At 39.4% G+C, this 24,231-nt stretch overlaps 1 protein-coding gene and 1 long non-coding RNA gene across 2 annotated transcripts in view; one reads left to right on the forward strand and one right to left on the reverse strand.

Annotated features, from left to right (window-relative positions):
* wnt9a (wingless-type MMTV integration site family, member 9A) overlaps nucleotides 1–17,012 on the forward strand; it is a 58,105-nt gene extending 41,093 nt beyond the window's left edge. The window contains exons 2-4 of the mRNA XM_061979303.2: nucleotides 1,003–1,262; nucleotides 4,125–4,387; nucleotides 11,793–17,012. Coding sequence (XP_061835287.1) covers nucleotides 1,003–1,262; nucleotides 4,125–4,387; nucleotides 11,793–12,320 — 1,051 coding nt within the window. The 3' untranslated portion in view covers nucleotides 12,321–17,012. The remainder of the gene's footprint in view (nucleotides 1–1,002; nucleotides 1,263–4,124; nucleotides 4,388–11,792) is intronic.
* LOC133618706 (uncharacterized) overlaps nucleotides 1–24,231 on the reverse strand; it is a 144,732-nt gene that overhangs the window by 52,793 nt on the left and 67,708 nt on the right. The gene's annotated exons all lie outside the window — the stretch shown is intronic.

The raw sequence follows: 24,231 nt of genomic DNA on the forward strand, positions 1-24,231 counted from the left end.
CGCTTATTCCCTTTGGGGTCGCGGGGGGCACTAGAGCCTATCTCAGCTACAATCGGGCGGAAGGCGGGGTACACCCTGGACACCTTATCGCAGGGCCAAATGCAATAATACATATACATAATGATAACTTCAAATACAAAGGAAAGCAGATAAATGGAGGGAAAGAAAGAGAAGCCAACTATATTAACCTTGTAGATTGTTATAGTAACAATAGTCTTTCCACATTCTAATCGACATTGTATCGTAATGTTTGTTTGTTTCAGACTTAAATTACATCACGTGGTTACGTTTGCACAATTCAACATGTCTGCAAAATAGGAGGTAGAAGCACAGTTTGTTTAATTGTACTTCTCCTCCTGCATCTATTAATAATCATTCAATATTTTGTCTGTTTACGTTTTGACAATTCAGCTTTGTTCACTCCCTTTTTGGAAAGAAAAGAACGTGTTGGGGGAAATAAAACATCATTAAGCAATTGGGAGTTTAAAAAACTACATATTATATAGTTTATGCTGTGTTAAGGAAAACTATAACAAAAATTAATAATAAGGATAAAACAAGATAAAAGTTTTTTTTTATAATACTGTAAATAGAAAATTATTAAGTGGAGAGTGTAAACAAAATCCAAACAACATCAAAAACATTAGGATAAATATATAAATGCTAGAGTAACAATAAAAAAAACATATTGCATAATATTATTGAATGATGCGCGAATGATTGTCTCCCAGGAATTCTGCCTAGCAACAAGAGGGGGAAACTAATCCAAGCAATTCGGTTGATTTACGAAGCTGCATATGTGAGATGGTTAAAATTTTAGTTCGGTAGTGAACTTTTATATTGAATCTTGAATGATTTGTGTTGTTGGAAATAAAATACGCAGTAAGACTGTATTTCAGTATCCCTGGTCTGTTGCCCACCTATCATTTCTTGCATATAAAAGTGCCACTAACAGAGACTAGGCCTGCTCTAAATCATATCCGTGCTTTGTTGTTTCTTTAGGCTGACAGGTAATGAGCCGCTGTCTATCCTGCCACTGAACTCTCTACCGGATGAGAACGTGGGCCGGGCCCACTACAAGCTGTGCGACCGGCTCAAACTGGAAAAGAAGCAGCGCAGGATGTGCAGACGTGACCCGGGCGTGGCCGAGACCCTGCGAGAGGCCATCACCATGAGCGCCCTAGAATGCCAATACCAATTCCGCTTCGAGAGGTGGAACTGCACCTTGGAAGGGCGCCACCGAGCCAACATACTCAAGAGAGGTACGGAAAGGGTTCCTTCAAGGCCATGTTTTAGTTAGTAGAGACTGTCCTCGTGAGAATTTTGCAGGATTCTGCACAAAAGGTAATGTAATTAGTAAAAAAATATGACATTTTGGGATTACACCCTCACAGCTTTGTCATAATGTCAGATTGTAACATTTTCTTGGCAAAATATAACGTTTTCACAGCTGGATGTCCACCATGTTTCTGGAAATGTATTGCTGTACATGCAAAATGAAAAGGGAAATAGCTGTGTGATGTGTTTTGTATGATGCTAATCCAAAAACCAAAAACATGACATTATTAACTATTAGTTTAATGCTATTCTGAGCAATTAAACCTGCAAGTGTAGTCTTTTTTTTAAGGATTATTTGGGGTCAAAATTAACAGCAGAGGGCACATTTCCAAGACTCTTCCAGCTCAAGACAAAAAAAAAGAAATATTCAAACATAATTAAAAACTAAAATATACAATTTAGGGAGAAATTGCATGTGAATGCTGAAAATCTGAAGCTGAATTGACGTTAGCATGCCAACAGTTAACATGTGTCAAGTACCAAGTTATATGACTGAGTTGGAGGCTTGTAAAATGAACAAAAGAGTTAGCGTGCAAATGTTAGCATGCTAGCATGTTAACAGTTAGCATGTGTCAAGCACCAAATTGTGTGACTCTGAGGTGAAGACCTGCAAAATTTGTTATAAAAGTTAGCAATCTAATGTTTACATGCTAGCGTTAGCTAATATTAACAAGGAACTTTTTGACTTTGCAACAATTGAAATTGGGAAAACCGGGAATTTTAGGCAATATGGAAAATTGCCCAATTGCCCTAAATCAGCTAAATGGATCTGTGTTGAATTTTTTTTTTGACTTGTTTGAAAAATGTTGAAGTAGTAAAATTTTTTAGTGGAGAAAAAGTGTTTCGGAAAAGCGGGAAATCTGGGATTTTTTTTCCGGTATAAAAAATAAATAGCCTGTCCTGACCAAGTGGAATATATTGATGGTGGAACGGTTGATATAGGCTGAAAAATGTTGGAGTTTCGATCGGATGTAAACTGTGGAAGAAGAATGCGGACAGAAGAAATCACACTGAACAATAGTAATAAAAACTAGAAAATTCCTGCGGAAATTTTGATGGGCATGTTATCTGTGCCCTGGACCTCTGGCCGGGGGTCGCCGGAAGCCGCCATACTTTGAAAATGGTGCCGAGTGTCAGAATCCGTGAGTTTAAGGTATAACTGTACAAAAAGAGCTACAGAGCTAGCCTAAAACGTTAGCATGCTTACATTAAAATGCTAACTTTTACATGTGTGCTAATGACGGCGTGCAAACAGTTAGCATGTCTCACATTTCGAGTAACACGGCTGCAAGGTGTATGGCTGCGGAAATAGAGAAAAAAAGTGTAAAATTTGATTAAATAGTTAGCATGCTTAAGTTAGCTTGCTATCATGCTAACCGTTAACAGCTGTCTCATACCAAGTTATATGACTAATCACACTGAACAATAGTAATACCAATAAATAGATGAGTTGTTTTGCTCTTCAGCATTCACACAATATAACTGTAATATCAACATATACTGAACATAAACTACTCTAATGTTAACGAACACAACAGACCCGAAACAAAAAGACCTTACCGTATTTTCCGCACTATAAGGCGCACTGGATTATAAGGCGCACCTTCAATGAATGGCATATTTCAAAACGTTGTTCATATATAAGGCGCACCGGATTATAAGGCGCACCTATGCATCCATTTGATGGAGCTGCGCTAAAGGGAATGTCAACAAAACAGTCAGATAGGTCAGTCAAACTTTATTAATAGATTACAAACCAGCGTTCTGACAACTCTGTTCACTCCCAAAATGAATAAACAGCTGTTTTATTATTTTCCCCAAGGTAAATTCAGTGACGTGGTGTTTTGTTTATCTTTTAACAACAGCAAAGTATAACATGTAGTGCAACATTTATATCACATAATGGAGGGGAACTTTTCCCTGATTCAATAAACACGTAAAAAACAGTTACAGCCACTGTTACGGTAAATCAAACGTTAGTGCAATCACAATATAGTAACACTCGAAATAGTGCAGAGCAATAACAATATCAATAACTCAACGTTGCTCAAACGTTAATGTCACACAACACAACACACAAAATAAACATGTAAAGCTCACTTTATGAAGTTATTCCTCATCCACAAATCCCTTGAATTCTTCTTTTTCAGTGTCCGAATTAAACACCATTAATTTGTTTATGTTAAATTCTCTCGCTGCTGCTCTATTCCCGTGTTCTACTGCGTGACTGATCATCTTAAGTTTAAACTCTGCGTCGTAAGCGTGTCTCTAAATAGGAGCCATTTTTGGGTTAGAAGCGCTTCTTCTTCTACGGGGGAAAATGAAGTTGGCGGCTGCTTACCATAGAAGAAGAACTTCTTCTTCTACGGGGGAAAATGAAGTTGGCGGCTGCTTACCGTAGAAGAAGAAGCGCTTCTTCTACGGGGGAAAAAGAAGTTGGCGGCTGCTTACCGTAGTTGCGAGACCTAAACTTTATGAAAATGAAGTTTAGGTTTGTTGTGGCTCAATATTGGTCCATATATAAGGCGCACTGGATTATAAGGCGCACTGTCAGCTTTTGGGAAAATTTGAGGTTTTTAGGTGCGCCTTATAGTGCGGGAAATACGGTATTTCTTGATTATCAATACACACAAGCTGACATCATTTTACATTAAAACATTTAAAAAAAAATCCACGACTAATTTTAGGAATCCACCGTAGTTTGGAAAAGAACTGCCCCTAAAAGCTAGAAACATTCATTCAGTCCATTCTATATCCTTAATCTACAAAACTGTTTTAACTCCCAGGATTCAAAGAGACGTCTTTCTTGTACGCCATCTCCTCGGCGGGTCTGACCCACGCCATGGCCAAAGCTTGCAGCGCGGGGCGCATGGAGCGCTGCACGTGCGACGAGGCCCCCGACCTGGAGAACCGCAAAGCGTGGCAGTGGGGCGGCTGCGGGGATAACCTCAAATACGCCAACAAGTTTGTCAAGGACTTCCTGGGCAAACGCTCCAACAAGGACCTCCGCGCTCGCGTGGACATGCACAACACCAACGTCGGCCTGAAGGTGAGCTTCCATGCTGGTCTCACAAGCGCAAACCTTTCTCATGAATTGAGGTTACGGAGTTTAAACGCATCAGAAGACTGTAATCACTTGTTCCCATCTTGTTCTAATCCATCGTGTTTTTGAGTGTCGTAAACTCACACAGGCACACCCCTTCCATATGTTTCCCGGCAACAGTGATTTATTAGCTAATAAGATACACAATCATTATTCTGCTATGACTTAATTTAAGTGGCAGCAGATTCTATCTTTTGTTGAGGAATGCTTTAAATCAGCATAATGAAACAGTCAAACAACAATTTTACGACAATCTGTCTCACCTTGCGATTCATTAAAGAACATGATGAAATTAAATCCATCCATCCATCCATTTTCTACTGCTTGTCCCTTTTTGGGGTCAACATTCAACATTCACACTCACATTCACACACTACGGCCAATTTAGTGTTGCCAATCAACCTATCCCCAGGTGCATGTCTTTGGAGGTGGGAGGAAGCCGAAATACCCGGAGGGAACCCACGCAGTCACGGGGAGAACATACAAACTCCACACAGAAAGATCCTGAGCCCGGGATTGAACCCAGGACCAACGTTCCCTCTAAGGTGCGCGCCTGCGCAATTGCGCACTGCTCAAGCGTCCTCTGCGCACAGCAAATATATGCCGCGCACCAAATCAAATCTCATCTGAATTCTAAACAAAATAAACACATTTATCCTGTGTAATTTTGCAATGCAACCCTGAGTGACAGTGACAACAAGCGGCCCTAACGGTGTTCGTCAACACCGTTCAATTGAACACCGTTCAATTATTGTAACGTCTATCGAGATGCTTTGAGGACAGGAATTATATCGATCACTTTATTGAGCAAAATTGTATATATTCGGCCATAACCACACCAAAAACATGAATAAAAAACTTCTATCTCGAAATACTAGTAATTTTCTGCCGTACAAACCAGGCCAAAACCAACTTGTCATCTGTCATCAACACGCATACCACTAAGCCACTGGTGCGTTTATGGCCACACAAAAAGTCGGACAACTCAAACACCACACAAAGTTACACTATGACTCTTCAGTCATACGTGTGCTTATTCTACTGTCATTTATTATTAATGTTAATTTATTGATATTAATCATGGAATGCTGTTACTAGAGAAAGTTACAGGAATGCACACTCCATCTTATGCTTACATTTCATTGTGCAACATGAGGATGTTTAAGGGGAACTAAATGTGATCTCTGAAAGGGGTACAAATGATTTCCAAAGCAGGACCCCCACCCAGACATATTGTACAATACCAATCCATAGCTTATGAAAAACAAAATTTATTTCATTTTCATTACGTACAAGTGGGCCAAATCAGTAATATTACAAAATAATCTCAAGAAAATGACTCCTCTCATTTGAGTGTTATTATAAAAGATTGGTTTGAGACAGGTGTGCTGCTGGTATTGCCACGTGTGATGTTGCTCACATGTGCTCCACTAAATGCTCAGGGAGTTGTGTTTGCTCACACACATGAACAATTATAGGGAACATTGCTCAGGACTACTCAGGACCTTCGTATTGTGAGGCACATGCACTAACCCCTGTGTTCCACCGTGCTGCCCATGAAATTAAATACATAAATTAATACAATCTATGTCGCAGATACATTTGTTCACCCTATTTGTGAGGCTTTTGTAATACTGCAAGTAGGGTTGTATGGTATACCGGTATTAGTATAGTGCCGCGAAACTAATGAATAATATTCGGTACTATACCGCCTCTGAAAATACCGGTGCCAAAATGATTTAGATACTTTTGCGGTACTTTTCTAAATAAACGGGACCACAAAAAATTGCATCATCGGCTTTATTTTAACAACAAATCTTAGGATACATTAAACATATGTTCCTTATTACAAGTTTGTCCTTAAATAAAATAGTGAACATACAAGACAACTTGTCCTTTGGTAGTAAGTAAGCAAACAAAGGCTCCTAATTTAGTCTGCTGACATATGCAGTAACATATTGTGTCATTTATCATTCTATTATTTTGTCAACATATTAAAGGACAAGCTGTAAAAATGTATTATTAATCTACTTGTTCATTTACTGTTAATATCTGCTTACTTTCCCTTTTAACATGTTGTATAAACACTTCTGTTAAAATGTAAAAATCACTTATTCTTCTGTTGTTTGGATGCTTTACATTAGTTTTGGATGATACCGCACATTTTGGTATCAATCCGATACCAAGTACTTACATACATTGGTCATATTCAAAGTCCTCATGTGTCTGGCGGACATATTTCCTGAGTTTATAAACATAATATACATTTAAAAAAAATGAAAGAAGATGTTGTGATACCAAAAAATATTGACGCAATCATAGTAGTATCGACTAGATACGCTCCTATACTTGGTATCAATACAGTGGATGTTAGGTGTAGATCCACCTAGGGCGTTTGTTTACATTGTGACGCCGGTGAGCTACGGTGTGTAGTGAAGCATGTTTAGCTATTCGTCGTCCTGCAGGGATGATACTTGTAAGAAACTTACTTTATTTGTCGCCATGGAGGCGAGGATTAGTGATTTAGAAGTAGCTAAAACACTGCCGACAGCGGCTAGACTTTAGCCGCTAGCTAGCTAGCCATGTCTTAAAGCACTTCTTCCTGGGGGCGTTTCAGTGTTATAACTTCACCTTTATCGTTAGTTTTTAAGCCAAAATGCGTCCGTTCTTCCTTTTCTGTCTACACACTGTCTGCTTGTAAGTACTCCGTGATTGTGGGGTGGACCGGTACTTTTCAGAGGCGGTATAGTACCGAAAATGATTAATTAGTATCGCTGTACTATACTAATACCGGTATACTGTACAACCCTAATACAATCTATGTCGCAGATACATTTGTTCACCCTATTTGTGATGCTTTTGTAATAATGTAAGTGTAGAGTCCAAGTAAGACCAATGGTTATCATAGATCAGAGGCAGGCCAGCCAGAACATTTAAGGCAGGGATGTCAAACTGGTTTTCATTGAGGGCCATCTGAGGACTGCTTGTAACAGTGAATAATGTAAGAATTTGCCTCTGGATTTCATTATTAATTATACAAATTGTTTTATGTAGACTGTCCATTTTACAGTAAAAACTTTACATTTACAACATTTTACTGTAAAATATAGTGTTTTTTTTGTTTTGTTTTTTTTTTACAACATTTTACAGTAAATTGAAAAACAGTACTACTGTTTTTTGGGAGGGGGTTTATGGAAAAAGCTGGCAGCTTAGTTGCCAGAATTTTTGTGTTAAATTACAACACTATATTGTTAATGGAAAAACAGTTATTTTTTTATTCTGGCAACTTAGCTGCCAGTTTTTCTACCGTAAAAACAAATGTACCGTCTTTCTATTTACAGTAATACACCGTTGAAAACAACAACCGTAGATTTTACAGACAAAAACTGGCAGCTCAGTCAACAGAATTTTAATGCAAAAACATATTTTTTTTTCAATTTACAGTAATGTGCTGTAAAGAACACCGTAAAATGTATTGTCATTTTAATTAATTTGATGGGGAGTTTGCTGTTAAGTTAAGTATTTTTATTTAGACAAAAACATGTTTGGAAAGTATGATAATATACTGTAATATTTGTTGCAATATTGGATACTATTAAAGTTTAAAAGGTATGCAATTTCAAGCAGTACATATATTTTTTCTGTCAAAATGAAAAAAATCAATTTCATTTAGTGAGAAAATATTAAGTACTTTATTGACACATATAATTTCCAGGTGTTTGTGGGCCAGATACAATTATGTCGCGGGCCATATCTGGCCCCCGGGCCTTGAGTTTGACACCACTGATTTAAGGGGTGGAGCACATGGAGAAAAATAGAGAAAACAATCTTTTTCAAACCTGCTAAGCTCCCTTCAGCTCTGTAGTAGGCTAAATTAGTTAATTTTTTGTTCCCACAGAGTGATTAAACTAAGCACCAATCATATTATGTTATGTTTTGACATTTGAATTATTGATCAACAATACAACAGGTAAGTTAATTGGCAAAAAAGGTTAACTCTAGAGCCGATATTTGCCTTTTTTCTTTTGTAGCTTATCAGCAATCAGCTGTGTCTAAGTGTTTACGTTGCTAAATATTGTACTCACACAAAAAAGAGAGACACCATTATATTTCTGTATTCTTATAACACACGTGCAGGAGTTGCATGAATTCCAGGAGGGTGTGTGTCGTGCCAGAACACCGGCTGGAATTTGAGCGCAAGTTGCAAAGAATGTGTCGTCTATCTACAGTGCAAAGCAGCTTCTAAGATACTAATCCTCACCCCCATGGCGGTATAGAAGCCACACCCACCAAATTTGAAAAGAAAAAAATAAGTTTTGCATACATTAACCGCAGCGGACTATTAGCCGCAGATATATACGTTGTAAAATGAGTTATTTACACAGAAATATAATGTTTATTTACATATCTTAATTGTTTTCCAAACGGTGCCTGCCACACGGCAGTAAAGTTAAAGTTAAAGTTAAAGTTAAAGTACCAATGATTGTCACACACACACTAGGTGTGGCGAGATTATTCTCTGCATTTGACCCATCACCCTTGATCACCCCCTGGGAGGTGAGGGGAGCAGTGGGCAGCAGCGGTAGCCGCGCCCGGGAATCATTTTGGTGATTTAACCCCCAATTCCAACCCTTGATGCTGAGTGCCAAGCAGGGAGGTAATGGGTCCCATTTTTTTATAGTCTTTGGTATGACTCGGCCGGGGTTTTAACTCACAACCTACCGATCTCAGGGCGGACACTCTAACCACTAGGCCACTGAGTAGGTCAAGCGGCTGATCAAACAAAACAGAAGTCATTGCCATGGACCCACTAGCTGCGGAAGCTAGCTCTCCAATCAGCTAAACAGACTCAATAACTCCACGATGACGTCTTGGTGAATTTACTGAGGAATTTGTGAAACTGCAACCATACAAAAATAATACTAACATGGAAGCTTGTAAACATGTTAGCATCTTTGCTAACATGCTTGATTACATTACAATAGCACATACAAATATGCATGAAAACACTACGATCAAACGTGACAGTTTAGTACCGTAAATATAAATAATTTAAGTTATATTGTAAAACTTATAAACGTTGCTTGAAGAATGAGGAAACCATACGAGTACAAACGCTATGGATTACTAGTAGACTGAACAGCATAAAATACTGTACTGTGTGCAGTACTGTGTGCCACTAGTGAACAGTACCACAGTTTGAGAATCTCTGAGCTACAAAACACATATGTCAGAAAGTTGACAAAAAATGTATAGTTTTCACAGTAAAAGACAAAAACTGCTCAAGCTGTCGAGCCAAAACAGACGGTTTGGCACGTGTGTTTTATGTGTATTATGTTTTCACCCCATTTGGGGTTTCGGATGAACTATATACTCAAAACGTCGCCCAGAAGTTCATTCTCTGGGGAGATTCTATCTCTGACAAAAGATTTACAACATTGTTTTTTTAAATATACAGTATATGTTTGGCGTGTACAGCCTTTTGGGATCAATTCAAATGAGGACCAAGGTGGAATGTGCTGGCTCTCTCCCTCTGACATTTACTCAACAAAAAAAATGCTGACCTATTGTATTCTCTTGACCCGTTGCCGTGATGAATGTGCACTTCCTGATCTCTTTCACAGTCGGGAGAAAAGAAAGCGAGATGCTATCCGAAACCTACTCTAAGACAATGTGTTATTGTCATTGATTCTTGAGACGCTCATTGCTTTTGACGTTGCGGTCGATTTTTTCAGCTGACCGTTTCACTTCTTATAGATGAGACGGCTTTTTCTTCCAAGTCACTTCCAAGTTATGGAATGACTGACACTGGAGGCCAGCTCATATCGGGATTGTAAAAGCACACTTCAAGTCAAAAGCGCAGGTATAAGTGTCAGAAACATCTCCCTGAAAAGCTCCTTTATCATCCAGAGGATAAATCATGTCAACAACACCCCCCACCCCCCTCACATATCATAATAATAGTTATTGAATTTGATTAAAATTCCATGTGTGTACTTCAACATGAACCCTGAGACAAACCGCTAACCTTTCTTCTGATGACCAGCAATAACCTTCATCTTCTGAAATGACAACAGTCAACCCCCTAATACAACTAAGAGCTCACTAAATGAAATACCTGCTCATCCATCCGTATACAGCAATATCTCTATTGACATGCTTAATCGGTTCTGTGACAAAGCTCTTAACTCAAAACATTTGTATCTCAAATCACCGTCTTCCATTGAAAAGAATGGAAATGAATTTAATCAGCACAATTTTAACACGTAGTATTCCTTTTAAAAAGAAAAATTGACTTTTAGATAATACGTATTGCAGTGGCGGGCCGTGCGTTTCTCACCTAGGCTTACAGTGATGTCCTACTTAGTCCGACTTCACCTCTCAAAATACCGTCATTTTAAAGTTAAAGTACCAATGATTGTGGTGAAATTGCCCTCTGCATTTGACCCATCCCCTTGTTCACCTCCTGGGAGGTGAGGGGAGTAGTGAGCAGCAGCGGTGGCCGGAATCATTTTAGGTGATTTAACCCCCAATTCCAACCCTTGATGCTGAGTGCCAAGCAGGGAGGTAATGGGTCCCATTTTTATAGTCTTTGGTATGACTTGGGCGGGGTTTGAACTCACGACCTACCGATCTCAGGGCGGACAATTTATGTCACCACATGGACACGGCTGGAGATACTATACAGAAACACACTTGCACACTACTGTATTGAAACCCCTCAACATTGTACAAACGTTTTATTTTTTGGCGCATTTAACATTCAATAAACCCGCTTCAGCCATTAAAACATATCTTACGTGGTACTGTCAAAATTAAAAGAATTGTATAAAACAAATGAAACATGAAAAAATTAAGAAATAAAATATTTGAACTCACAATTTATAGCTACCCATTCGACGCCGTATAAACCAGTGGTACCGCTCGTAGTTGGTCGTAGTCGGTTGATTCGTGTGAAAGTCACGGGCAAACTATTTCACCATCGGGATAGCTTCCGGTGTCGACAGACCTCGTCTCACAAGATGTAGTTTCTCTTAAGTATCTTTCTTGAAAATGGCATAGCAAATATAAAGTATGTCTGCCACCTCATCAACATTTTGCTCTCCTTCTTTGTGAGTACCGGTGAGTTTTCTGTGGCTTTCTATGGCTCGTATGGCTCCGGTGCCACTTCCTGTTTTCGCAACTTGTGATTGGATACTCACTTGGGACTCCCAAGTGAGTATCCTTGACTTTGACAAATAAGGTCTGAAGAGATAGTGTGGACACTACAAAGAAACACTTGTGCCAAGATTTGAGCCTTGCTCGTATTCTCTCATCGACTGTTGTTCCTTATCCTTATCTGTCTATCTAGGTAATCAAGGCTGGTGTGGAGACCACCTGTAAATGCCACGGGGTCTCCGGATCCTGCACCGTCCAGACCTGCTGGAGGCAGCTGATGCCCTTCCACGAGATCGGCAAGCAGTTGAAGCAGCGCTATGAGACCTCAGTCAAGGTGGGGAGCTCCACCAATGAGGCCACGGGAGAGGGAGACATCTCCGCCTCAGGACGAGCTCAACACCAGCAGCAGCAGCAGCAGCAGCAAACCCCTCAGCATCCCCACCACCACATGTCCGGTCTTAGTGACCAGATCCCCCGCACCATGGACCTGCTCCACATCGAGGACTCACCCAGTTTCTGCCGGCCCAGCAAGTACTCGTCGGGCACAGCGGCTCGCAAGTGCTACAAGGACAAAAACTGCGACGCCATCTGCTGCGGGCGGGGCCACAACACCCAGAGCCGGGAGGTGACGCGGCCCTGCCAGTGCCAGGTGCGCTGGTGCTGCTACGTGGAGTGCAAGCAGTGCACGCAGAGGGAGGAGGTCTACACTTGCAAGGGCTAACATCGACACAAGGGAGAGGAAGTTGTGACACTGTTCTCTGACGCCATAAGCACTTTGAGGGATTTTTCTGTTTTGTTCGGGGGTTTTTTTTTGTTGTGGCTTTGCGAACTTCTCCTCAGACAACTGGGTAAACAGCTCAAGCCTTCCAGACGACAAATGTTCCTTATAAAAGAATGCAACCTTTTCACATGCGAGCATAGCCAAGGGACTCAAAGAAGAACGACGCGTGCGAAAAGGTCAGCTCCATCGACGACTTCTACGGAATATTCAGACAGGGTGTAAGAATTTACACGCACATCCTTTACACGCGCACACTTTGTGTGTTTGCATATGCATGTACAAAACTTCATATAGCGTTATATAAATATATTGTAAAGACATTATACAAGCCACTTATCTAACTTTACGTTAAGAGAAACCACTAACTGCACCGACGCTTTTGCCGTTTGTGTGACTGTTCCCGACTTATGCAGACGAGGATACTTTTTTTTTTAGGACTTCTCCCTTCCGCTTGGAGGGAAAACAAATGTTTTTGTTTTTTGAGTATTCAATACATTTGCAGATGTTAGGTTGCATATTTGCTGGACGCTATAGTAGGGACACCTGTACAAACTAATGAGATCCAATACAAGAGCGTCGTTCAAAAGTGGGGATTGTTATAAAATATTAGTATCAGCTTTCATGCGGTGCTGCAGATGTATGCCACTGCAGTCCATCCATCCATCTTCTTCCGCTTAGCCCAGGGGTGTCACACTCATTTTAGATCGGGGGCCACATAGAAAAAAAACCTAATCTCAAGTAGGCCAGACTGGTAAAATAACGGCACCATAACTTAAAAATAAAGACAACTTCAGATTGTTTTCTTTGTTTAAAAATAGAACAAGCCCGTACTGATATTGTACAAATCCTAATGTTTTGTTGTTTTTCTTTACACTTACATGTTGCGGTTAATAGTATTCTATCTTAATTTGTCGTTATTTACACTTTCTGAATAAATTATGTGATAATGTTCATCAGTCAACTCATTGGTGGTAATTTTCAATCTATCAAGATAAAAAAATAATATCAAAATCCAATTACAGTATGTTATTTATGTAGTTTGATCATTTTCCTCGACTGATGTACTAACATCATGTGGTTTATTTTGTACATATGTAGCATCATCTACAAAGATACAAAGAATTGCTATTTCGACATGCAGTGGACACATTTAGAACAGAAGTTTCTTTCATTCAAACATTTCAGGTTAATTTTTATACTTAGCAAACTCATCCCGTTCGCGCACCTGATCCGGGCCCCGGCCCGTACCGTTGACACCCCTGGCTTAGCCGAAGTCGGGTTGCGGGGTCAGCAGCTTAAGCAAAGAAGTCCAGACTTCCCTCTCCCCAGCTACTTCGTCCAGCACTTCCCGGGGGGATCCTGAGGCGTTCCCAGACCAGCTGGGCGACATAGTCTCTCCACTGAGTCCTAGGTCTTCCCCGTGGCCTCCAACCGGGTGCTCTACACACCTCTCTAAAATAAACTTCAACCATATTAAATATCTTATACATATCTTAAAATTAATACTCTCGGTTCTTTAAAGTGGGAACAATTTGAAGTAGGCATATTTTCTGTTCTCAGGTCACGAACAAGGTGCACCAGGGCATGCTTGGATGAGTTTAGGGTAAACTAGAACAAATATGTTGGGACAGGCGGCCCTTTGTTGGGTGCTTTTTGTGAAAAATGGACAAAGTCTACAGTCCAAAGTATTCTACAGCAGACTAGAAGCTTTTTTGGATTGGATCTCTTGGATTGTGCAGGTGTACATAATGTTGTTGCTGGTCAGTTTAGGTGTCTCTCGGCCTCCATCGAACCAATGTTCAGGGAATAACTCAAACCACTATGTTATGAAGACGACAGTGGCCATGTGTGATAAAACGTGGACGTACCCTACCGAGAAAACGGTGGAGAACACGGAAGAATGTAGCCGCTGTACAATTTAATGTCCTTCGCTTTCCAGCGACCTCCAATCCATTGAGCCATACTCCTCATGTCATTTACATTCATCCACCACACACCTTATAGGGTGGAGGAAGCTGTTTCCATAGTAACAAGATCATGACGATAAAGGCACGTGTATTGTCAGCACTTAGCTTCTGGTAGTTTAGGGCGCCTTCACACTTGTCATGTTTGGTTCAGTTAAAACCAACTCCAGTGCGTTTTGCTCTGCAAACCTCGGTGAGCCGAGGGCTTCAAAAATGGGTCTTGGCCTGTTTGCAAGTGAATTCTGGTGTTGGTCGGTTCACTTGAGCTCAAATGTAAACGCCACACAGACCGAAGACACAAAAAAAAGTACCAACGATAGCCACACACATACTAGGTGTGGTGAGATTATCCTCTGCATTTGACCCATCACCCTCACCCCCTAGGAGGTGAGGGGAGCAGTAAGCAGCAGCGGTGGCAGCACCCGGGAATAATTTTTGGTGATTTAACCCCCAATTCCAACCCTTGATGCTGAGTGCCAAGCAGGGAGGTAATGGGCCCCATTTTTATAGGAGCATGTCGGAATGGCAGAGAAAATGTGTTGAAAGTGCTGTCTGCTCACTCCTCTTTAAATGTATATTTAGGAACTTTTTGGGGAATCTAAAATGTTAACAAAGAATATTTGTATACAATATAAGATTATTCTACTTATTCAACTACAGCTGCAACGATTAATCAATTAATTTGATTAGAAAAAAGCTCAAATGTATATTCTGTTGCTTCGATTAAAACTTCAATAAGTTTTACAAGGACAGGTTGATTAAAAGCGGAACGCACTGAGTACCCGGAACTTTATATACACAGACTTAGCTTCAGCAGTGCCACTGCAATAGAGCGCACACAAGGGCGGTGGTGTGTATCTTTTTTTAAATGTTCATTAATGAACACATGTTAAAAGTGCCATCAATGTTGGTAATGTGAATGTATCAAAAAAAGAAAAAAAAGAATGAAGGTCACAGCAAGCAGAAAAATCTTTATTTCAAACTATTTTGCCTAAAATACGCTACAAAGTGTGTTTTAGCCCATTACTCGAACTAACTAATCAATAGATTACTCGATTACTAAAATGATCGATACGTGTAGCCCTATATTCAACCCAGCCAATGGCTTTTTGATTTGGAATATTTGAGTTGCATCAAGTAACTAAAGCTGCCCAATCAAGTCCTTACTTTACATTTTTACTGCACAGCCTTCGGCCCCATGGCCAAAACACCGCAATGAAAGCTAAAGGGAACTGCACCAAAGTATGAAACAAGTATCTTTTTTAATAAGTACTGAACCACAAGTGTGAATGCAGCCTTAAATCCTCCTAAGAACCAGCGTCCTTTGCAGTGGACATTTGTTTTTGGTCTATTTCTTTTGGCAAATTTCGGAAAAGAAATAGCCTTATTATGCAAAACGTCCACTGTAGATGACGCTAGCTCTCAGAGGGCTTTTCTATACAAATATCTGATACAGGATCTTTTTATATGTCTTGTTTTTTGACTACTGAGTGAGGCACCCAGCTTTGTATGTTAGCGTTCATTCCCACACTGAAGCCCCAAATTATTTAAAGAAAGACAAAATCTGTATTTATGTATGCAGTGAAGACTTTTTTCTAAAATGTTTTTATTGTTTTGTAAATAGGTTTCTTCTCCTGTGGTAAAAAGGCAAAAGTAAAGGCACATCTAATTGCTACAAACAACAGTTTTAGATTGTAAGCATAGATAATGCAGCATTCCTTTGTTTGATTAAACAGCAATTGCATGCTTAAGGAAGACATTTTTATGTCCTGAATTGGAAGCATTTTGATAAGCATGAGTCATGCCAAATAAAGCCCCGGTCAAAACATATACATAGAACTACTTTGCACGCTACATGGAAACCATAATAGCTATGCTGGGACATGCAGCTCAAATGCCTTCTTGCCACAGCCTTTTGGTATGTGTGCTCTCTCAACACACACAAAAACCAAAACAAGACGTTCTCCACTATTGAATGCATTGACAGGAATACCAAAAGGCCCACAGAGTTTGTTTATAGATTGTATATAGGCCGAAAGAGGAGAATGACGCAGCAGCGGATGATCATGATGTCAAACCACAACACCCAAAAACTCTGCACTGTTGAGTGAGCAGTGCATCATGTACAAAAAAAATATATTTTGTAGAAAAAAATTAAAGATAAATTATTTTTTGAAATATATTATAAGCATGTGTTTAGTGTAAATAACGTCAAAAGTTTAAATTGATTTTATATCCTGTATTTTTTTATATTTTGGGGGTGGAGGCTTCAAGAAGCAGTTCCATGTATTCATTTCATTTGTTTTTTGCAAGCACTAACAAATCCTAACAAATTTGTATCCATGTGCACCGTCTTCCGACTAAATCAGTCACCGACTGTTGGATCCGATCTGTTTGTATAATCTACGATTTTTGTGAAAAAAGCTATATGATGTTGTCACTTTTACACATTTACACTTTTTTTTTGTTAGGGTTTTTGCTGTGCATGTAAAACAAACAAACATGTACTGCATCAATGATACCATACAGCAACAATGTTTTGTCATGTCTTATGGGAAGCCTAAATTATTTTTTCCTCTACCTCATGTGTATAGCTTGTAGACGTAAACAGATCACAAATGACTGGTAAGAATGTATTTAAGTTATTTAACATCTTTGTGTAACAAAGGCGAACAGAAAATCTGAAATAATAAAATAATTTTTAAATTATTTCACATTGAGTCGTGAGTTTGATTGTTATCACTGTTTCACTACTATTTTGTTATTTAGCATGTTGGCACTGCAAAGGACTAACTGTCGAGTGATATACACACCTTCAGGGTACTGACAAGCAAAATTTGAGCAAACTTGGTTGAAAAACATAGCGGCCATTAAGTGTAAACGTCTCTGCAGGGGCACGGGCGGACTAAAAGGCCATAAGTCGTTGACCATTTGTCTAAAAATTATACAAATGTGAAATTACAGTAGTACCTCGGTTTTTCTACGCCACAATTTTCATATGATTCAATTTCAATCAATTTACTCGACAATTTTTTTAAATTAATTTAATTATCGTACGACCAAAAATTGCACGTAACTAATTAGCCCACGTATTATTCCGCTGAATCGACAGCCCAAACATAGAATGCCATTAGTGACTCAGTCTCTGACTGTTTTTTATAGAACAATACTGCAAAATAACTCACCATGGGCCAAAGAAAGTTGTGAGCGCCAAGCACGTTGCTTCGTATTATTTCTAGGAATTCAATAGTTATTCTTACTGTCTTTATCCAAGTACGTAATAAGGATGTAACAATATGAAAATACTAAAATTACCACAGTTATTATTATAGTTAAATGTGCTCAAAAGGGTACTTTACCACCCACTGAAATATTTTGACCAAGTTTAAATAAAAATTAAAAATCCTAAAATCAAGACACATTATTAGAAAGCTCACTATTTTGTGTTCTGGCGGATGTCGTGGCGTCCTACTCTGTGCAGCGACCCTTGAACGCACCGTAAAATCACTCCTGTCTCCAATTCCTCTGAGTACCGTATTTTTCGGACTATAAGTCGCAGTTTTTTTCATAGTTTGGCCGAGGGTGCGACTTATAATCAGGAGCGACTTATGTGTGAAATTATTAACACATTACCGTAAAATATCAAATATTATTATTTAGCTCATTCACTTAAGAGACTAAACGTATAAGATTTCATGGGATTTAGCGATTAGGAGTGACAGATTGTTTGGTAAACGTATAGCATGTTCTATATGTTATAGTTATTTGAATGACTCTTACCATAATATGTTACGTTAACATACCAGGCACGTTCTCAGTTGGTTATTTATGCGTCATATAACGTACACTTATTCAGCCTGTTGTTCACTATTCTTTATTTTAAATTACCTTTCAAATGTCTATTCTTGGTGTTGGGTTTTGTCAAATAAATTTCCCCAAAAAATGCGACTTATACTCCAGTGTGACTTATATATGTTTTTTCCCTTCTTTATTATGCATTTTCGGCCGGTGCGACTTATACTCCGGAGCGATTTATAGTCCGAAAAATACGGTATATATAAATCGATCACTCCGTCTCAGAGCAATTGAATAGCTTAGTTGCTTGGACAGGAATGTGTTTATATAAGTTTAGATTGGGGCTTATGGCTCTTGTATTCATGTTAGCATTTAAGCTAGCGCCATTCAGTCCGTGAGTTTATCAAAGTGCAGTTAACAATCACGGTTTTTCGATCATTTTTATTTGAAACTGTAATACCGACCGTCGGGAGTACAACGTTGGTGGAGCTCTCTCCTCCCCTCCTTGCAATCTTCTACAATACAAATCTTCAATAAAGGTAAAATGACGTTTAATGTTAATTCATCCATTTAATTCGATAATTATGTTTATTTTGTTCTCTACGCGTACCACTCAAATGATTCTATATAAAATGTCTTTATGTTCATATTTTTGAGTGTGGTGTTGCTTCCTTTTTTGTCAGACGTTTTGGAAAGGATTACTTATCAAAAATCGAGATATAGTACCATAAGGATGTTAGTTTTTTAATCCATTGGCAACAAAGGACCTCAACAATGATGGATGTCATACAGTGGACATAACAATATTGATAGCTTGAGATATCTGATGTTCTTATTAGCATCTTTAATCTTTAATATTCCACTCCTGTAATGTTAGTTGCATGTCTCTAAATCAGGGTGTCAAACTTGTTTCCACTGAGGGACTGAGGGTCGCTCGTAACAGTGAATAATATATGAATATAAATTCTAATGATTCGCCTCATGATATTTTTACACAATTGCCTATGCATATGATCATTATACAGTACATTATTTTATGTGCATTGTAAAAAAAATAATCTGAAGATTTTGTGGTCAAAAACTGGCAGCTCAGTCGCCAGAATTTTACAAATAAAATGAATGGTGTTTTTTTACAGCATATGATAGTAAATGGAAAAACTGTTTTTTCCAGTAAAATTTTGCTAATTGAGCTGCCATTTTATATTGTTTTTACGGAGCATTACTGTAAATGGAAAAACAATGACACTGTTTTTCACTGTAAAATTCTGCTGCCTGAGCTGCCAATTTTTATTTTTTTTACCATAAAATCTATTGTCATTTTAACAGTGTACAATTTGATGGATAACTTGCTTTGAAATCATAAGTCAAGCAGATATTCTTGGACAAATGAGGATTCACAACTTTATCTTTTTTGAAGCTAAATATACTGCCGCTTATAGAAGCGAGCACGAAGAAGAGGGTGAGACGTTGGAGCAGATGGAAGCCGGGAGAGTGAGGTGAAAGCGACAACTCTATAAATGTGGAACTTGGAGACAAGCTATTTCAACATAAATGGATTGCCTACCCAAAATCAACAGGAGCTGAACCAGACGAACAACTGTCCATCGAGTAAGTCACTTTAATATCAATCATGATACATGCAGCACGCCATGTGTGTTAGTACAACTACAGTACATACGCTGTCTGGCTAGCTTTCATACAAACGATGAAATGTAGGCTAATACTGTAATATGATTGTTCATGTTTTTCAGTCAGTACAAATTGGTGTTCTATCGCAGTGTCGTGCATTACAAACCCAAACGCGTTTCGTGTTGTTGTAGAAGCTAGCTTATCTCTTGCCGTAGTTAGCTTTTATGGCTAATATTGAAGCACGTCGATGTGTTACAACGCTAGGAAAAAAGTTCCTCTGTGCTGGCTCTTACAATAACAATGTCGCTGCAGCTTCGTTATTATACAGGTTACAGAATGTAAATGAGGTATTGGTGACGTTTTTCGAATAGATTTTTAAAGTGATTAGAAGTAGAATCGATTGCTCCCATTAGCTGCATTGCTAGCTACCGAGAACAAGTCAATTTTTACATGTGAGAAAGCCAAAAAACTTTTGTCTTCTTGTCTCTCATAATCATTTTGAACGATAGGCCCATCCATCCATCCATCCATCTTCTTCCGCTTATCCGAGGTCGGGTCGCGGGGGCAGCAGCCTAAGCAGGGAAGCCCAGACTTCCCTCTCCTCAGCCACTTCGTCCAGCTCCTCCCGGGGGATCCCGAGGCGTTCCCAGGCCAGCCGGGAGACATAGTCTTCCCAACGTGTCCTGGGTCTTCCTCGTGGCCTCCTACCGGTCGGACATGCCCTAAACACCTCCTTAGGGAGGCGCTCGGGTGGCATCCTGACCAGATGCCCGAACCACCTCATCTGGCTCCTCTCGATGTGGAGGAGCAGCGGCTTTACTTTGAGCTCCCCCCGGATGACAGAGCTTCTCACCCTATCTCTAAGGGAGAGCCCCGCCACCCGGTGGAGGAAACTCATTTCGGCCGCTTGTACCCGTGATCTTGTCCTTTCGGTCATAACCCAAAGCTCATGACCATAGGTGAGGATGGGAACGTAGATCGACCGGTAAATTGAGAGCTTTGCCTTCCGGCTCAGCTCCTTCTTCACCACAACGGATCGATACAGCGTCCGCATTACTGAAGACGCCGCGCCGATCCGCCTGTCGATCTCACGATCCACTCTTCCCTCACTCGTGAACAAGACTCCGAGGTACTTGAACTCCTCCACTTGGGGCAAGATCTCCTCCCCAACCCGGAGATGGCACTCCACCCTTTTCCGGGCGAGAACCATGGACTCGGACTTGGAGGTGCTGATTCTCATCCCAGTCGCTTCACACTCAGCTGCGAACCGATCCAGCGAACGATAGGCAAAATTAAAAAAAAAAAGTGCAGTTCATCATTAAGTATTCATTTTTATTTAGACAAAAAACAATTTTCGGAATGTATGATACTTATAATATGTGTTACATTATTAGACAATATTAAAGTTTAAAAGAAATAAACTTGCATGCAGTACAAGTATTATTATTTTTTTGTTAAAATAGAAAAAACAATTACATTTTCAGTCGTTTCCTGCCAAATTGCGCTTCATATATTGCAGAAGGGTTGCCGGTACCAAAATGTATTTCGATACTTTTCTAAATAAAGGGTACTACAAAAGAATGGTATTAGTGGCTTCTCATTGCAATCAAAGAAAAACATTGTCTTTAAATAAAATAGTGAACATACTCAACTTGTCTTTTAGTATTAAGTAATCAAACAAAGGCTCCTAATTTGTCTGCTGACATATGCAGTAACATATTGTGTCATTTATCATTCTATTATTTTGTCAACATTATAAAGGACAAGCTGTAAAAATTTATTATTTATCTACTTGTTCATTTACTGTTAATATCTTCTTATTTTCCGTTTCAACATGTTCTATCTACACTTCTGTTAAAATGTAATAATCACTTATTCTTCTGTTGTTTGATACTCTACATTAGTTTTGGATGATACCACACCTTTAGGTATCGATCCGATACCAAGTAGTTACAGGATCATACATTGGTCATAATTTAAGCTCTCATGTGTTCAGGGACGAATTTCCTGAGTTTATGAATATAATAAAAAAATAAAAATAAAATAAAAAAGATTTTGTGAAAATTAAAAATATAGATGTAATCATAGTAGTATCGACTAGATACACTCTTGTAATTGGTATCATTACAGTGGCTGTCAGGTGTAGATCCAGCCATGGCATTTGTTTACATTGTGACGCTGGTGAGCTATCGTATCCTCCTTCGGAGTGTAGTGAAGCATGTCTAGCTATTCCTCATCCTGCAGGGACAATACTTGTAAAAAACTCACTTTATTTGTCACCATGGAGGCGAGGATTAGTGATTTAGAAGTAGCTAAAACACTGCCAATTGCAGATGGACATTAGCCGCTAACTCGCTAGCCATGTCTTAAAGCACCTCTTCCTGAGGGCGTTTCAGTGTTATAACATCACCTTTATCTTTAGTTTTTAAGCCAAAATGCTTCCATTCTCCCTTTTCTGTCTACGCACTGTGTCTGCTTGTAAGTACTCCGTGATTGTGCGCTGCCGAACATGCTCCTCTGCTTGTAAAACCAGCAATGTCATGACGTGACGACGATGTGCCGTCATGCCTGTAAAAAAAAAAATATATATGGCAAACCGGTACTTTTCAAACAGAGTATAGTACCGTTTTTGATTCATTAGTACCGCGATACTATACTAGTACCGGTATACCGTACAACCCTATATTGCAGCTTCACAACATTGTAGATTTACAAACAATTTGTAAGCGTATTTTACAACATTTTTGCCATAAAATAAGCAATATCAAGCATAAATATATCAATATTACAGTAACATTGGCCACTAGTATTGTGGCCACTGATTGGCTCAGCCGAGGCAGCATTACAATATTGGATTAAAAGACTTTAAAGATGACAAAAGGGTGTTATTACATCTGTATATGGCTATCATAATGGTAAAACAAATACATTTAAAAAGTCATAAACATGTTTTTTCATGCTCTTTCTAAGAAAATATTGGACGTATAATGAATAATTCCTACTTTTCCGAAATTCGTGCATCACAGTCATGTCACGAACAAATTAACAGCGATAAACGAGGGATTATTGTAGTAAGTAAAGACCACATATTTTATTGACGCATAATATATCCAGGCTTTTGTGGGTTATACAAAATGATGTGGCGGGCCAGATCTGGCCCTTGGGTCGTGAGTTTGACACCATGGCTCTAAAGCAGGGGTGTCAAATAATAATAATAATGGATTAGATTTTATATCGCGCTTTTCTATTATTAGATACTCAAAGCGCTCACAGAGAAGTGGGAACTCAACATTCATTCACACCTGGTGATGGTAAGCTACATTTGTAGCCACAGCTGCCCTGGGGTAGACTGACGGAAGCAAGGCTGCCAGTTTGCGCCTACGGCCCCTCCGACCACCACCTATCATTCATTCATCATTCATTCACCAGTGTGAGCGGCACCGGGGGCAAGTGTGAAGTGTCCTGCCCAAGGACACAAAGGCAGCGATTTGGATGTCAAGAGGCGGAGAGCGAACCTGCAACCCTCAGGTTTCTGGCACGGCCGCTCTCCCCACTACGCCATACCGCCCCAAATCATGGCATAATAACTTAAAAATACAACTATGACAACTTCAAATTGTTTTCTTTGTTTCACTCTGGCCCAAAATAGAACAAGGACATTCTGAAAATGTACATACCACAAATAATCCTCTTGACAAAACACTTCAAGTTAGTAAAAAAATCTGAGGAAAAAAATTGGTGCAGTTTCAAAAACACCATGAAAAACACAATGAAATTAGACTTAATCTCAGTGTTTCTACAAACCAATTAAACTTTAAGTCACAGCCCATCTATGACTGAACAAAAACAAAATAAATAAAAACACTTCTATGTGGCGACTTGTCCAGGGTGTACCCCGCCTTCCGCCCGATTGTAGCTGAGATAGGCTCCAGCGCCCCCCGCGACCCCAAAGGGAATAAGCGGTAGAAAATGGATGGCACTTCTATGTATCAACTACCTCATTTGTTATTTCCACTGTTGACTTTCTTTAAATTTGCACTGAAGAAAATCATTTTCACAGAACTATATAAATGTGTCTAATCCAGCATCTTAAGTGAGGTTACCAATTGTTTATTTTACTCCTGTTTGTTTTACGTTGGGTTGAGGGGGAGGAGTCACAGCCTTGCTTTACCGTGTACCTCTTGCTTGGTATACTTGCTCGCCCCAATATAAACTATTTGCTTGCCTAACAGAATTGCTATTGTGACATCCAATAGACACTTAGAACAGCAGTTTCTTTCATTTAAAAATGCAGCTCAATTTTACACTTAGCAAACTCATCTCACGGGCCCGATTGAACCTGTTTGCGGGTCTGATCTGGCCCGCGGACCGCATGTTTGACATCCCTGCTTTAAAGGGATATGCCCTTTTCATGATTGTTGGGAGTCTCCTGCAGTATCACGTTGCCATGACGTCCTTCCCCG

The sequence above is a fragment of the Nerophis lumbriciformis genome, linkage group LG19, assembly GCF_033978685.3.
Source record: "Nerophis lumbriciformis linkage group LG19, RoL_Nlum_v2.1, whole genome shotgun sequence".
Lineage (NCBI taxonomy): Eukaryota > Metazoa > Chordata > Actinopteri > Syngnathiformes > Syngnathidae > Nerophis > Nerophis lumbriciformis.